At 36.1% G+C, this 15,486-nt stretch overlaps 1 protein-coding gene across 3 annotated transcripts in view; it reads left to right on the forward strand.

Moving 5' to 3' along the window:
• The window catches only part of MYO6 (myosin VI), a 156,052-nt gene that overhangs the window by 100,497 nt on the left and 40,069 nt on the right, over positions 1 to 15,486 (forward strand). For all 3 annotated transcript variants that reach the window (XM_019804526.2, XM_034647939.1, XM_034647941.1), the window contains 6 exons: positions 368 to 548; positions 5,979 to 6,123; positions 8,253 to 8,410; positions 10,110 to 10,201; positions 12,505 to 12,577; positions 14,365 to 14,492. In XM_019804526.2, coding sequence (XP_019660085.1) covers positions 368 to 548; positions 5,979 to 6,123; positions 8,253 to 8,410; positions 10,110 to 10,201; positions 12,505 to 12,577; positions 14,365 to 14,492 — 777 coding nt within the window. The remainder of the gene's footprint in view (positions 1 to 367; positions 549 to 5,978; positions 6,124 to 8,252; positions 8,411 to 10,109; positions 10,202 to 12,504; positions 12,578 to 14,364; positions 14,493 to 15,486) is intronic.

Consider the following 15,486-nt stretch of genomic DNA (forward strand, 5'->3'; position numbering starts at 1 on the left):
TGAATTCATGCTGATTCCTTTCAACCGCTGATATCCCTTCTTTTTCACTCAGTTTAGATTTTTATCGACATACCTTAGCATTATAATGCATTAGAATTAAAATTGTAATTTGATTGGAAAACATCTCATTCCATTTTCGACTGATTTTTATGGAGATAATTATAGAGTCACAGGTAGTTGAAAGAAGTAATACAGAGAGATTCTGTGTACACTTTGCTCATTTAGTTTTTGACTTGTTAGAATAGTAAAGTTTTCCCATTGACATATTTTTGCATGTCATGTAGTGCATTAATAGACTTTGTGTAGTGGTTTTAATGTACTTAAATAATGATGAAGAACGATTAATTGATGTCTTCTTGTTTTGTAGTATCTTAAGGCAGGTTCCTTGAAAGATCCTCTGTTAGATGACCATGGAGATTTTATTAGAATGTGCACAGCCATGAAAAAGATCGGTTTGGATGATGAAGAAAAGCTCGATCTGTTCCGGGTAGTAGCTGGTGTTCTGCACCTTGGAAATATTGATTTTGAGGAAGCCGGCAACACTTCAGGTTTTTTTGTTTGTGGTTGTTTTGTTTTAAAGAGGAATAAAATTAGAAGTTCTGTCATTTCTTTGTCATACGTAAATTCAATCTGTTTGTGTGCAGGTTTTTAATACCCTGAAATTTCTAGAATATATTGTGTTACATGGTAAATCTTAGAAATGAAGGATGCTGCATAATTAGTCATTATGAACTCTGTTTTGAACAAATCAGTGATACTTATGGGGAATAAACTCATTTTATGAAGAATAAGTGTGACTTTCAGGGTCATATTTAGTTAAAATTTTCAACTGATAATTATACTTTTGCAGTATGTGCACAGAATATTCTCTACCATCTATTAAGGTATTTTGACATTTTTCTGGTTCATTAATATAAACTTGGATCAGTTAATTAGGGCAATTGAATATGTACAAGCCCGTATACTTTATTATTTGTAAAAGAAAATAGGTTATACTTTATACATATTGAAAAGAGCATTTAATGCCTGCATGATAGTAATTTTTCAATTTTAGTGTTTCAGTCTCTGCATAAACAGTAAGACTTTTTGTATAATCTTAAGTTTGATCCATGAATTACAGGGGTTGGAAAACTATGGCCCATGGCCAGATTTGACCAGCTGCCTGTTTCTGTAAATAACGTGTTTTTGGAACAAAACCACACCCATTCATTTATGTCTTGTTTGTGCCAGCTTTCGTGCTATAGTGGCAGAGTTTAGTAGTTGTGACAGAAGCCATGTGGCCAGCAAAGCCTAAAATCTGACACTTAAGAAGATTGTTGACTCCTGAATAATTACATTATTAAAATAATTTATAATAACAGTTAAAAAATCAAAAGCACCATTTAATATAGTAGTCAATAACATGGGCTTTAGTGTCAGATCCCAGAAGCTCTCGACCCTTGCTTTTTTCATTTGTAAAATAATGAAGAAACAGTCCATTAGAAGTACTTTTAAAGTATAGTACCTAGCAATAGTATGTGTGCATATAAGGAAGGAGGAAGAGGAAGGAAAAAAGAACATTTAAAAAATGTATCTGCTATGTGCAAGGCCCTTCATACACTGTGTTTCATCATAAAAACCATAATCATAATCTAAACTTCATAAAGATAATGAGGTAGGGGATATTATGTATATTTTATGGAAGTGGAACCTATGCAGAAATAATACATTTACTGATGAAGTTGGAGATGTGAGAGTGGGGTTCTCCCCATGTCCGACTAGCTCAGGTACTTGTGATAATTGGCCCAAATTGCCCCCGGCCACTGAACCTCACCGAGAGTCCTGGTCTGTGAATGAGCAGACGGACATAGTCTTAATGACCCTCCAGACTGAATATCCTGTGATGCTGGGAGGTGGGAACATCAGATGCAGCACAGCGGGGTGCGCACGAGTGTTCATCACGGACGTATTACCTGCTTGTGTGGCCTTGGGCCAGAAACTTCACCTCTCTGGTCTCAGTTTCCCCACCTAGAAACTGGGGTTAATAACAACCCCTGCCTCATGTTGTATCGGGGAATTGATGAGTTAAATATTAATAGTTGTCAGTATTTATGTCCAGCACATAGTAGTCACTGTAAGTGTTTTTAACGAAAAAGTAAAATAAAAATACAGGTTAATTCTAATTTAAAATGTAAAAAAAGCAAAATCAGGTATATTCTTAGTGTGCATTAAAATTTTAGTTTTTTTGAGGGATTTAAAAATTCTTATTTTGAAAATGTGATGAATGTTAGAATACACTGTGCAGTATCATTATACTCAATTGCTGTGCAGTATCATTATACGAAGGGAGTCTGTAGGTATTCTAAGTAACAATTGCTGTGCAGTATCATTATACGAAGGGAGTCTGTAGGTATTCTAAGTAACACAAAAAAAGCTTAGATTAAGGCCCACTTTGGAAAGTTGTTAGAAGTGATAGTTGGCAGTTTCACACCTCATCTCAGTACCCTGTGGTAGAGCACGCAGGTGCATACAGAGGACTGTAAATGTGATGTGATCCAGTGAGTTGAAAAGCACTTAAACAGTCAAAAGGCAAATTGCACATATTTACATTATCTTTTATCTTCTCAAAATTCCTTCTGTTGAGAGGAATATGAGCAGAAAGCAGAGAAGATTGGAAAGAGGCAACAAATCAAAGAAAATTAATAAACTAGGTAATTTTGGGGCGCCTAGGTGGCTCAGTCAGTTAAACATCTGCCTTAAACTCAAGTCATGATTTCTAGGTCCCGGGATTGAGCCCCATGTCAGGCTCCCTGCAGGGAGTCTGCTTCTCTCTCTCTCCCCCTTTCCCCATTGCTCGTTCTTTTCCTCTCTCTCCCAAATAAATAAAATCTTTTAAAAAAATACAATAAACTATGTTATTTTTATTTTAATAGCTCAGATTTTATTAATCTTCATCTTTTCTGTGACCCTTACTGTAGATTCAAATGGTTTCTTTCTAGTTAGAATTGTCCCCCGCCGCCCCCCTCCCCAGAGCTCAATTTTGGCATGTCCTCACAATTTGAAAGAGCTGTGGATATTTTTGTAATTATTATTATTATTTTTTAAAGATTTTATTTATTTATTTGACAAAGATAGAGACAGCCAGCGAGAGAGGGAACACAAGCAGGGGGAGTGGGAGAGGAAGAAGCAGGCTCATAGTGGAAGAGCCTGATGTGGGGCTCGATCCCACAACGCCAGGATCACGCCCTGAGCCGAAGGCAGACGCTTAACCACTGTACCACCCAGGCACCCCAATATTTTTGTAATTATTTTATCAGAAAATTTATTCTATAAATGTTTAGAAGACTCCTACTTATATTGAAAAGTTTTTGCATGGTAGCATATGCAAAAAATGCAATTGGGACTTCCTATGTTTTAAAAATTCTGCATAACAAAAGTAAGTGCTATTTTAACAACAGATTTAAAGAATGTACAGAGAAGTTCTTTTTTGGAAGGGGAGTGACATGAAAACCTTTCATTATTTTACAGTGTTTTACCTTTTTAAAACTTTCAAAAATAAATGTTTTCTTATGTTAGCCTTCTGTAATTCCTGAAAGTGTGTAAGAAACTTTGCAAAATAGTAAAAAAGAAAAGTTTAAATACGTTAATGAATTATTGATGGTCAGTTTATTGACAGCTATATAATTTAGATAATTGTGTGTGTATGTGTATAGAAACTAGAAATCAGTAGTAAACTTATTTTCATAGAATTAAAAGGTTAAATATGTCTTCTAAGTATTCTTGTCCCCTTGTTTTTTTTTCTTTGGTAACACCTTTATTGAAATATAGTTCATAGACTGTTCAATTCACCCATTAAAAATATACAATTCAGTGGTTTTTAATATACTCAGATTTGTGCAGTCATCACTGTAGTTAGTTTTTAGAACATTTTCATCACTTCAGCATTCACCTCTCATTCCTTCCCTAATCCCTGTTGTTAAAATACCATTTACTTTTGTTATGCAGAATTTTAAAAACCTAGGAAGTTCCAATAGGCATTTTTGCATATGCTATCATGCAAAAACTTTTCAATATAAGTAGGAGTTTTCTTAACGTTTATAGTAGAATAAATTTTCTGATAATAATTACAAAAATATCCACAGCTTTTTCAGAGTAGCTGTATTCATTTCACATTCTCATCAACAATGTATGAGGGTTCCTGTTTCGCCACATCCTCATTGTGGTTTTTATTTGCATTTTTCTGAAGGTCCATGAGATCAAACATTTTTTCATGTCTTTATTGACCATTTGTATCTCTTTTTTGGAGAAATGTCTATTCATATCTTTTGGTCCATTAATTGGGTTATCTTTTTATCGTCAAGTTGTAAGAGTTTTTTAAAAACTATATTCTAGATATGGGTTCCTTATCAGATATATAATTTGCAAATATCTTCTCTCAATTTGCAGCTTGTCCTTTAAATTTTGTTCTTTGAAACACAAAAGTTTTTTATTTTGATGAAATCTAATTTGTCTGATTTTTCTGTTGTTGCTTGTGCTCTTGGTGCCATATCTAAGAAACCATTACCTGGTCCAAGATCATGAGGATTTGTCTGTGTATTCTTCCAAGAGTTTAATAGTTTTAGCTCATAATTTAGGTCTTCGATTCTTTTTTAGTTAATTTTTATTTGTGGTGTGAAGCAGGGGTCCAATTTCATTCTTTTGCATGCAGATATCCAGTCTTAGTGCCATTTGCTGAAGAAGGTGTTTTTTCCCCAATGAGTTATCCTGAAACCCCTTATTCTTTTTTTTTTTAAAGATTTTATTCATTTATTAGAGAGAGAGAGAAAGAGTGCATATGTGCGAGCGCACAAGCAGTGGGGAGGGGCAGAGGGAGAAGCAGGTTCCCTGCTCATCAGATGAAATCCTGATGCGTGGTTTGATTCCAGAACCCTGGGATCATGACCTGAGCTGAAGGCAGACACTTAACCAACTGAGCCACCCAGGTGCCCACAACCCCTTATTCTTACGGAATCTCATGGTCTATTTTTCCTGAGACCAGTCTATTAAATAGTTTACCAATTTGTCATGATAAACTTATTTTTTTGGTAAACTTTCCGCACATTCTTTGTAGTTTTGAAATTAGTCTTGAAATGAATTATTTATAAACATTAAAACTTAAAAATACTAGTAAAAGTTTTACTTTTAAAATATTAGTAGTAATAATAAAGATAATAATAGTTAACCTTTATATAGTGCTTACTGTGAACCAGGTACTATTTCAAGAGCTTCACATATGTAACCTCATTAATCTATAACAGCCTTATTAGGTAAGTACAGTTATTATCCTTTAAATGGTTGAAGAAACTGAGCGCAGAAAGAATAAGTGACTTGTTCAGGGTCACACAGCTAGTGAGTCTTATAGCCATATCAGCCCAGAGGCTAAAGCATTGCAGTATAGTTTCTTTCTGTAGAATACTTCTTAAAACGTCCTCCATAACTAGAAATCTATGGATATGATGTACAGGGAATAGCGTTATCTCCTCACCCTCTTCCTCTTTCCCAAGCAACATGAGTACATACATATGCATGTGTGGGTACACACGGACACACCACACGCATACACAAAACCTCATATGTTGACAGACATCCACATTGACCTACTGAAATGCCAACATTTGCTATTAAAATTTTTCCTTAAGGTTTTCAGGAGTCATACAAATTTTAATGATAAGGCACTATATTTCCCTAGAGATTTACAAGGATTATAATCTATCAGTATATTTTGCTTGCTGGGTCATAAAAAATGAAATGGTGGCAGGTTAATATTGATGGGCTGAAGGATTATATCACGGACTGCCTCGAGTGAGGGTGGTGAAAAAGTGAGGTGAAATTAAAAGTCACAAATAAGCCTTGTCTATTCCATAGATTGGTATAAGTGAAGTATACTTCTAAGAAATGGATCTTGAAAATCTGGTTTATATAATGTCTGTTAACTTCAAATTTAAATGTATTTTCATTAGGTGGTTGTAATCTGAAGAATAAATCTACTCAGGCATTGGAACATTGTGCTGAATTACTAGGTTTGGATCAAGATGATCTTCGAGTAAGTTTGACTACAAGAGTCATGCTAACAACAGCAGGGGGCACCAAAGGAACAGTTATAAAGTAAGTTCCTAAGCTCATTGCTCTGTAAAAATCCTTCCTTGTGGTTTGTCAAGGAAAAATCTTTCTTTGAGATTTAAAGTTGAACTTTATATACGATTCATTCTTTTCATTATAATAAAACATGTGCTTGACAGGTAAGAATCCTGTGCATCTCACTGCAGTAATCTACTGTATGAATAAATGCTGAGTTCTGAAGCTCTTACAGTCAGTCGTTCCTTACAGATACACTGCATGGCATTGATTCGTAGTTTATAGAGTAAGAGAGGTTTACTTCTGTACAACTACCAAAATATGGGTTGATTCTGTTAATCAGTATTTGTTTTAGGCAACAATTTTTTTTCAGTTTTTCAAGACTTTCTTTGAGATATAATTCACTCTTCTAAAGTGTACAGTTTAATATTTTTTTTATATTTACAGGGTTGTACGACCATCACCATTTAGTTTCAGAAGCATGCAGATCATTTTACTTTAAAAGTGATTTTCCTTACAAATGGCATGTTCTAAAATTTATTAAGTAAAACTCACTTTAGTAAAACACTCAGCAAATGGAATTTCCCCATACCTCTCGGGTTCTTCATTTAGAGGGATATGCAAATGACAAAAAAATAAGACCCTAGCCAAGATTTCTCAGATCTGTAACCAAGAACTTGTAGGTTTTATTTGGGTCTCTGTACACTTTTGGCTCAATACCCTGTTGTTTTAGGCATTTCTGATTTTGATACTATAAACTAAAATTGATATTCAGCCATCATCCTGAAGCACTGACGGTCTTCATTTGTGGGGGGGAAGGTCAGGTCCTCTATCCCTTGCTAAATAAGGTAGTCGGTGAGCTCTAGTGACATATTTCAGGAAGATTTTCAACAAATTAAACCAAGAGGGATTTAAAAACATACCTTTAACCACTCAGAAAATTTGGTAGCTCTTATTATGTTTTGGAAAATATTAGCAAGGTATGTTTAGCCTGATTTCTTTTCTAAACTTATTCCAAATTATTATAAATTAAACCTTAGCAAGGAGAATGTGTAGTAGCACCATACAGTTGCTTTTCCTTGGAGATATTTCTGGGGCCCAAGAGAAGTCCAGTAAAAGCATAAGTGTGTGCTCTTCAGGTAGCATTTCCTTCATTTCCCCTTTGTTCTAAAGTAGTTCTTTTATGTATGGAGTGCTCAANTGTGTAGTAGCACCATACAGTTGCTTTTCCTTGGAGATATTTCTGGGGCCCAAGAGAAGTCCAGTAAAAGCACAAGTGTGTGATCTTCAGGTAGCATTTCCTTCATTTCCCCTTTGTTCTAAAGTAGTTCTTTTATGTGTTACATGTATGGAGTGCTCACAAAAGATTTGCTTTAGGAAGGGGTGTTCTGTTGCAGGAAGTATAAGTTCGAAAACCAGTTTAGAAGGGATTGAAGTATCAGTCAGAGTTGAAGGACTTTGAAGATTACTTCCAATTTGGCATTTTTTTTTGGTGCTCCCATGGTGCCTCATACTTATCCTTATGATAGCATTTAGCACGGTATTTGAAAATTCACTTTTATGGCAGTTTTTTCATCAGACTATAATTTTCTTTAGGAAAAGGGCTATGTGTGTCTGTATCTGCAAAATCTAGAACTGTTATGTAGCTACTTACATTAAATAGTGGAAGTGGACAGTCCGGATTTTAAGATGTAAACATTTCTTTCTAACAGTGTTAAACAAGGTACCATACTTTAAAGTTACCCTGAATTAAACAGTTTCTTTTGCATTTAAAGAAAGTCTTTGAAAGTCAAAAGGAAGATTATTCCTCTAAATAATTTTTTTTATATATTCAGCATGTACAGTAAAGCGTAAATTAAGATTAAACCATTTTTTTGAGCCTAAACTTCTTTTACTCAATTAAACATTTTTTATCTATGTGTAGATAATTTCTTTAGTTCTTTTAGTATGCTTCTGAGCCCCATTTATCTGTGCCTATTCACAAATGACCTTTTGTAGCTGTTTATTTTGTTCTTCACAGTGAATGTGTGTAGGTACACTTTGGTCTTGATATCTGGCATTATTTTCACAGTTATTATGTAAAGAATTCTCANGTATCTGGCATTATTTTCACAGTTATTACTGTAAAGAATTCTCATTGGTATAGTCTTCTCTTATAGGGTACCCTTGAAAGTGGAGCAAGCAAACAATGCCCGTGATGCCTTGGCAAAGACTGTCTATAGCCACCTTTTTGATCACGTGGTAAACAGAGTAAATCAGTGCTTTCCTTTTGAAACGTCGTCTTATTTTATTGGAGTCCTAGATATTGCTGGTTTCGGTAAGTGTAGTTGATTGTGAAACTGTATTTGGTATTTTTTATTCCATTTTTCACATATATTTAAAAAAAAAACCCTTTGGCCCTTGTAATACCACTTGATGTATTTTCGGTTATATGTCCATTCTTTCATTTCATTTCATAATATGATTTAAATAGGAAGCTGGTGCTTAAAAAGGGAAAAACTCAGATTTTGGTCATACTAATGCTAAAATTAAAACATGTTGATTGAGGGGTACCTGGGTGGCTCAGTTGCTTAAGTGTCCTACTATTGATTTTGGCTCAGGTATGATCTCAGGGTCATGAGATCGAGCCCCTCACTGTACTCTGCACTAGGTGTCAAGCCTGCTTAAGATTCACTCTCTCTCTCGGATCTCTCCCTCTGCCCCTCCCACCTCTCAAAAAAAAAAAAAAAAAAAAAAAAAGAAAAATNAAAAAAAAAAAGAAAAAACGAACATGTTGATTGAAACCATTACTGTTAGGAGATGTCTCTGTACTCCTAAATGAATGCAACTGAATAGAGGTAAAGTCTTGAGTGCTACTAATAAAGAGGATTAAGTCATTAAAACCACTGACTATAGTGTAGTGCTGGGTACAAGTCGACCTACCATATAAGCCAAACTCACTGCTATGTGTAGAAATCCATCATTAGTGTTGTCAGTAGGTAGCTATTTCAAGTGAATTTCCACCAAATGAAAAAATATTTATATAAAGATATAGAACATCATATAGTGCATAAAGTACATAATATATGTATTCAAGATATTATATGTTAATTCGTATTCAAGATAAATATTTAAGAACAACCACGGGGGGGGGAGGTTAAGATGGCGGAGGAGTAGGGGACCCCTTTTNAAGGGCCGCGCAATAAGAAATGAAATGAGTAACTAACATCTGAGTGCCATTTTGTTTTGAATGACTGTTTTGTAAAAATCTCAAAGCAAATCCGACTGTTTTTATGTCGGGCTTCATCAGTGTGGGTGTTCTTCTGGCTGTGTAGGAGTGGTGTTTTCCGTTGGTTTGCTTTTACCAAGGGAAGGTATGAGTGTTTACTTTTTGGGAGAGGCAGAGTTTTGGTTTTGATGTGATATATATTTTGAAACTTTTAATTATTACCTTTTGTTCAAAGGTAGAAAAACACTCATCATGACTTAAGATTTCAAAATCTCCAGACATTTGTTTCCTGGTCTGCACTAGTTTTAGTGTAACAGGCACATACACAGAATCGTAACATTTTAGAGCTGCAGGGATCTTAGAGATAATGTAAAACAGTCTCTTCATTTTAGAAATGAGTTAGTATTCATAATGTTTTTAATAACTATAATTTTATAGATTATACAGAAAAAGATCTAAAGCACTTCGATTTAAGCCATTTTTGTTCTTTAGTTAATTTAGATTGCTGTTAACACCTGTGCTTAAGAAAATTATGTTGTAAGTGGCTTACATTTTGTATCTTACTGTATGATATTTATCTCATTTAATACACATCGTTTTTTTGAGTAAAACACGGTATTTTCAATACCTAAATACCTAACAAAATTTGTCTTGAAGTAAGAGCATTTGGGGAGTATAAAACAATTATATGTATTTTTTTTACCTAATTTTAAATTAAACATTGATACAATAAAATTTTATCCTAAGATAAGGTTATAATATGAAGTTGATCTGGTGATGACTTCTGATTCTGGTTTTATGTTTCCAGAGTACTTTGAACACAACAGTTTTGAACAATTTTGCATCAACTATTGCAATGAAAAACTTCAACAATTTTTTAATGAAAGGATTCTGAAGGAGGTAATTGCCATTACAATTTAAATTTAAGAACTGCATTAAGCTACTTTAATTTCAAGGGACAGAGACATGCTGCAGTTACCCTGGTTGATGGGGTATAGTGTAAAGCGGTTCAGGGGGTCAGAGATGCCTCGAACAGGCCCCCAGTGGCTTAGCTGTTTCTCAGACACACCAGAGGTGTTAGTTGTACAGTCGAAGCTTAGGAACCCAATAAAAATTCTAATGGGCACCTCCTCAGAAGTAGACATCTGTGGCTTCTTACTGGTGACTTTTGCTAGACTTGGAATTTCCAGTTTTTCTGAGTCTGTTGCCCCTACTTCTGCCACTGCCAGACAACTTCCTGCTCTCATCCCTGACACTGGCGCCTCCCACCCTTCCTCTGTTTCTCTCTGCTTTTGCCCACTCTGCTACCTGCTCACCCTTTCTCTGTGTCTGTGTCTGGTGTGGAAAGGCACCAGGTCAGGCGATTCAGTGTGGCCATTGGCCTGGAGTGCCTCTGGCCAGTCTTCCCTCTGCCAGGCTCCTGTGTGCACTGCCCAGTTGCCTGTGAATGGTGTGCCTGTGCTGCCGCTCCTAGTAAATAACTGTGGGCGTGGCCAACACTCACCGTCCCAAGTCTGGGAAAGTTATGACTCCTTACAGAATAAGTAAAGGTAGGTTTGGATCACTTGATTTGTGACTAGGCTCACCATTCTTACCTTGTATTTGAATTCTCCAGTATTTTCCTACCAGTACCTTTGGCTTTCCTTCCTTTTTGAGCTATTTGAGATATGTTTCAGTGAATGTAGATAGTAGAGTTACAGGGAGCTCGAATGATCTAGTTCAGCCTTTTATTTGACAAATGAAGAAACTGATTACCAGAGCAGTTTACTGACTCTTGCACGTCTGAACCCACCTTCCAGCTGCTGGCCCACGACTGTATTCTCCTCATGCTAGTGCTGCTGTTTCCCAAGTTCTGTTCTCCACTGTATCTGGACTTGAAATGTGAAATATTCTTTCCTTTTCCCATTCCATTAATCTTTTCCATATTTTTATTTTATTTTTGTTTTTATGGGTGTCCCAGCACTTTTCCTTTTATACTTTTTACTTACATACTATAGTTTAAGCCAATTCTGGCATAAATGAGAACAGGTAAACCAAATACTTATCAGTTAAGATAATTAGTCTGAAAATGGTTTATCCAGACACGTTAATTCTTCCATTACTATTTTAAGTTGTACATGTGTGCTTCTCACTTAACATCCCCTAAGTCTTCCCTTCCACGCCAGCCCAGTAAGCTTTATCTAGAAACAAACCAAGGAGACAGTATTTTGATATATGTTTATTTTTATAACAGTTCTTTAAAATAAATGTACAGATTTCAAATTCAGATTGGGTCTTAAATGGACACTGACTTCTAAAATGATAGAAACCTTTTCTAGTATATCTTGTGGGAGGAAATATTTAAACATTTGGGAATAAAGGATTAAAATATGTCAACTTAAGCTCATTTGTTGCTCACCCATTTTTGATAAAATCTTTTTTTTTCTTTAAGAAGGTACCAGACTTATGTCTAGGAACTCGACTTTAATTTGTAAATTATTCTTCCAGATCACACTTACTTTTTCCAGTGTTATATTCCTTGTATGTATCACCATGTAGCTACTAGAGCCCATAATTGCTGTTTCTTTGATTTTAGTGCCTGTGTGTACATATTAAAAGTCTCTCCTGTCTTTGGACAATGGTTTAGGACTACTGAGGATATAGAAGAGAGGAATTCCATGTCAAAGGGAGCTAGTTTGTTTAGCTATTCTTTAAACTTTTAATAACTATCACAGCAAGTTCTTACGTTCTTCTGTGTATTCCAAGGGTTGGTAGACTATGGCCTTTGGGACAAATCCAGCAGGCTGCCTATTTATGCAAATGAAGTTTTATTGGAACACGGCCATGCTTCTTCATTTACTGTTATCTATGGCTGCTTTTGTGCTGCAGTGGTTTAATTGAGTAATTTTGACAAAGACAGTATGGCCTACAGCTGAACATATTTACTATCTGGCCCTTTACAGAAAAAGGTTGCTGACTCCTGGTCTATTCTTCTAATAAGCTTGACTTTAAAATTGCTAAAGATATTTCAAAGTCCTGGCTTTTCCTTGAGTTTGAACAGATCTCTGCGTGTGTGTGTAGTTGCTCTGCATATTTCAAGAATATGGTATGAGCCTTTGTACCCTGGACTAATCAATAACTGTTATGATCAGAAGTGGCACAAAACAAGCCATTTCACATCATACAGTATTTCCATATCTATGCTTATGATTATTTCATTTTAGGAACAAGAACTCTATCAAAAAGAAGGCTTAGGTGTTAATGAAGTGCATTATGTGGATAATCAGGATTGTATAGGTATGTGTTTTTTTATTCCACTTTTGGGAAATAGGGGAAGATACAGAACATGCTTTTACCAGTAATTTTTCCATGCTCCGTGATTGATACGACTGGTTATGGGACTTGAAACTGTGGTTTTTGAGAGAAGTTTTACTACTCTAGTACTGCCAGGAAGTTTTTTTTCCTACCAAGGCATCAAATTCAGCTATGTTGAAAGTTTTCCTAAAATTTCTTCTGTTTACTTTGGTGACTATTTTCGTTCTTAAACAGACACCGTGTGAGTAGGTTAAGAAGGGAACTAAATTGCGTAAGTAGTAAAGGGATAAATGATCTCCCCTGGGAAAGCCCGTATGTTAGCCACGCTCCAAGTGAGGTTTTTCAGTGCTTGGCGCTGCCCTTCCTTCTGCCGTTCCCTTGTTTCTGTTCTCTGCATTGGCAGCGCCCTCTGACCGGTTGCAAGGTGGCTTCACAAGTTTCATGTGTCATATCCAGATAATGCTCTGCAGCCAGGAGAACAGGGTCTCTGTTTTTCTTGTCTCTTTTTATCAGTAAGGAAACTTGTTCCTATCACCTCCCCCCCCCCGCCCCCCGCCTAGTGCTCAATCTTCCTTTTCTTTCCTAGCTCATCACAAAAATCAACTGTTGGGCAGACTTTGTTTTCAAAACTCCATTTGACAATTGAGTCAGTAACTCATGTGCTAGATTTGGAGAAGATGTATAAAATAATAATAATAATAATAATGATGCTTTACACTGGTACAGCTTTCCAAAGCATTTTTACATCCTAGCTGGCTCACTGAGCATTTCCTTTACACATTACAGCCTTTCTCAGATCACTGTGCCTTTGATTTTGTGATTTGGTATCTCGGCTGGAACTCCTCCCCTTCTGTTTATCTTTCAGCCCACTTTCATATCCTTCTATGTCTATCAGAATACTCATTTATAGCATAATTCAGCTGCCCCCCCTTCAGCATCACCAGTTGCCTAAAAAGCATCGTTCTCTGAACAGTGCTGTTGGAATTTTGATTTCTCTTCATATGTCCTATAGCTTTAGGAGCCTGTCCCATTTAATCGTTTTTTATATACTGTTTTCAAGCACTTTATATTTTAGAGTTATTTTGTACAAGCAGGAAATTCAAACAACATGAACAGAAGGAGCATAAAAATGTGCTGTAACTGAAGTTTTGCTGGAAAACATTTGAATCAGTATTGAAAAGTAGTTTTAAAAGCTCTGCATGCAAAAGCTTTTGTAGTTCTACGTCGTTTTTGAATGTAGGTATCATATGGAGAAGAGGAATTTTTGGTTCTTTAGCCTCTCGCATCCAAGCTTACAAATAGAATGGTTATTACATGAATCATATGTGTATGGCGTTGTTTTTCTAAAACCTGTATTAAATAGTTTCCCCTGCTATCTGAAAGTAGAGCATTTTTGTGAAACCTTTCATAAGCCGAAATGCTGTATATCGGAGAAGCAAATACCATTTTGTAAGTGCAAAAATTTTCTTTGGATTTCTTTCAGCTAGTGAAAACAGGTCTTAATGTAGGTCTTTTATGAAAGCAAAGGGGCATAAAGCAAACTTTTCCATAGTGGAGGAAAGCTCCACTGTGATGTTATGTATATGATGTTGCTTTCTGATAAACTGTCAGATTCGAAGTAAAATATCTGCTTTCTGTAACCTGTGCGGATACATATATAATCATCTTTTATATTGCTTCTGACTAGTCCTTTAAATTTGTGATGAGTAAACTGTTCACATATCTTTAAAATGTTTTTAACCTATCATATTTTGATTTTTTTGGAATAGATTTAATCGAAGCAAAATTAGTGGGGATATTGGATATTTTAGATGAAGAAAATCGTCTTCCCCAGCCAAGTGATCAACACTTTACATCTGCAGTTCACCAGAAACACAAAGAACATTTCCGACTCACTGTGAGTTTATCATTCCAAAACTGAGACTCTGTGGTGAGAAGAGAAACCTTTAGAAAGATGTACTAGTATTGCATATTAAATAATTAGAATAACAAGTTATATGGGGCTGAGAGCAACTATAATTTATCCAGCACAGCATCTTCTGTAAATAGGCACTTAATTTATACATGTGTATTTTGGATTATGATCTATCTAATGAAGGCCCTTTTAGCTGGATGGAAAGTACGTTTCATCTATCTAAAATGTACAAAATGGTTTACCTGCTGTTTTTATGTTCTTCCTTTTAGCAAAGTGGCCACCAGTTGCTTTTTTTTCTGCCATGTGACATTGATCACTTTCCAGGGGTTAGCGTCTAGAATCACAAGCAGCCACTAGTCTGCACGTTTGTAAGACCAGTAATAAAGTTCATGGATTAGAGTCTGACTGGTGCAAGCAATCCATATTAGATAATGGGTAGCCAATTTGTTTTGCTGTTCTTTCCTAGGGAGTTTTGAATGGAAAATATACTCAGAGAGGGACATAGAAACTGAAGCAGTGGCAGAATTAGCTAAAGAGAAAAACAGACACAGAGCTATAGAAATAAATGAGAGGTACACTTGTTTTTTCTTTCCCTATTTAAAGATTTTATTTATTTTAGAGAGAGAGCGAGAACGTGCTGGGGGAGGGGCAGAGGGAGAGCGAGAGGGAGAGGGAGAGAGAATCTCAAGGAGACTGTGCTGAGCATGGAGCCCGACATGGGGCTCAGTCTCATGACCCTGAGATCATGACCCAAGCCGAAACCAAGAGTCAGCCTCTCAACCAATGGAGCCATCCAGGTGCCCCAGAAGTGCACTTCTGAAAGGGCTAGAGGATCTAGTTCCCTGAACTGCTACTGGGGCTTAGAGCTGCGCTTGAATCCTTGCAGCAGTGAGTAGTGGGGCTGTTCTGCATGAGGCTGGCCCCTGCGGCTGTTGAGGTGCACCTCGTTCACCTAATTCTCTGCTTATCTTTACAC

Source organism: Ailuropoda melanoleuca, chromosome 19 (assembly GCF_002007445.2).
Source record: "Ailuropoda melanoleuca isolate Jingjing chromosome 19, ASM200744v2, whole genome shotgun sequence".
NCBI classification, from domain to species: Eukaryota; Metazoa; Chordata; class Mammalia; order Carnivora; family Ursidae; genus Ailuropoda; species Ailuropoda melanoleuca.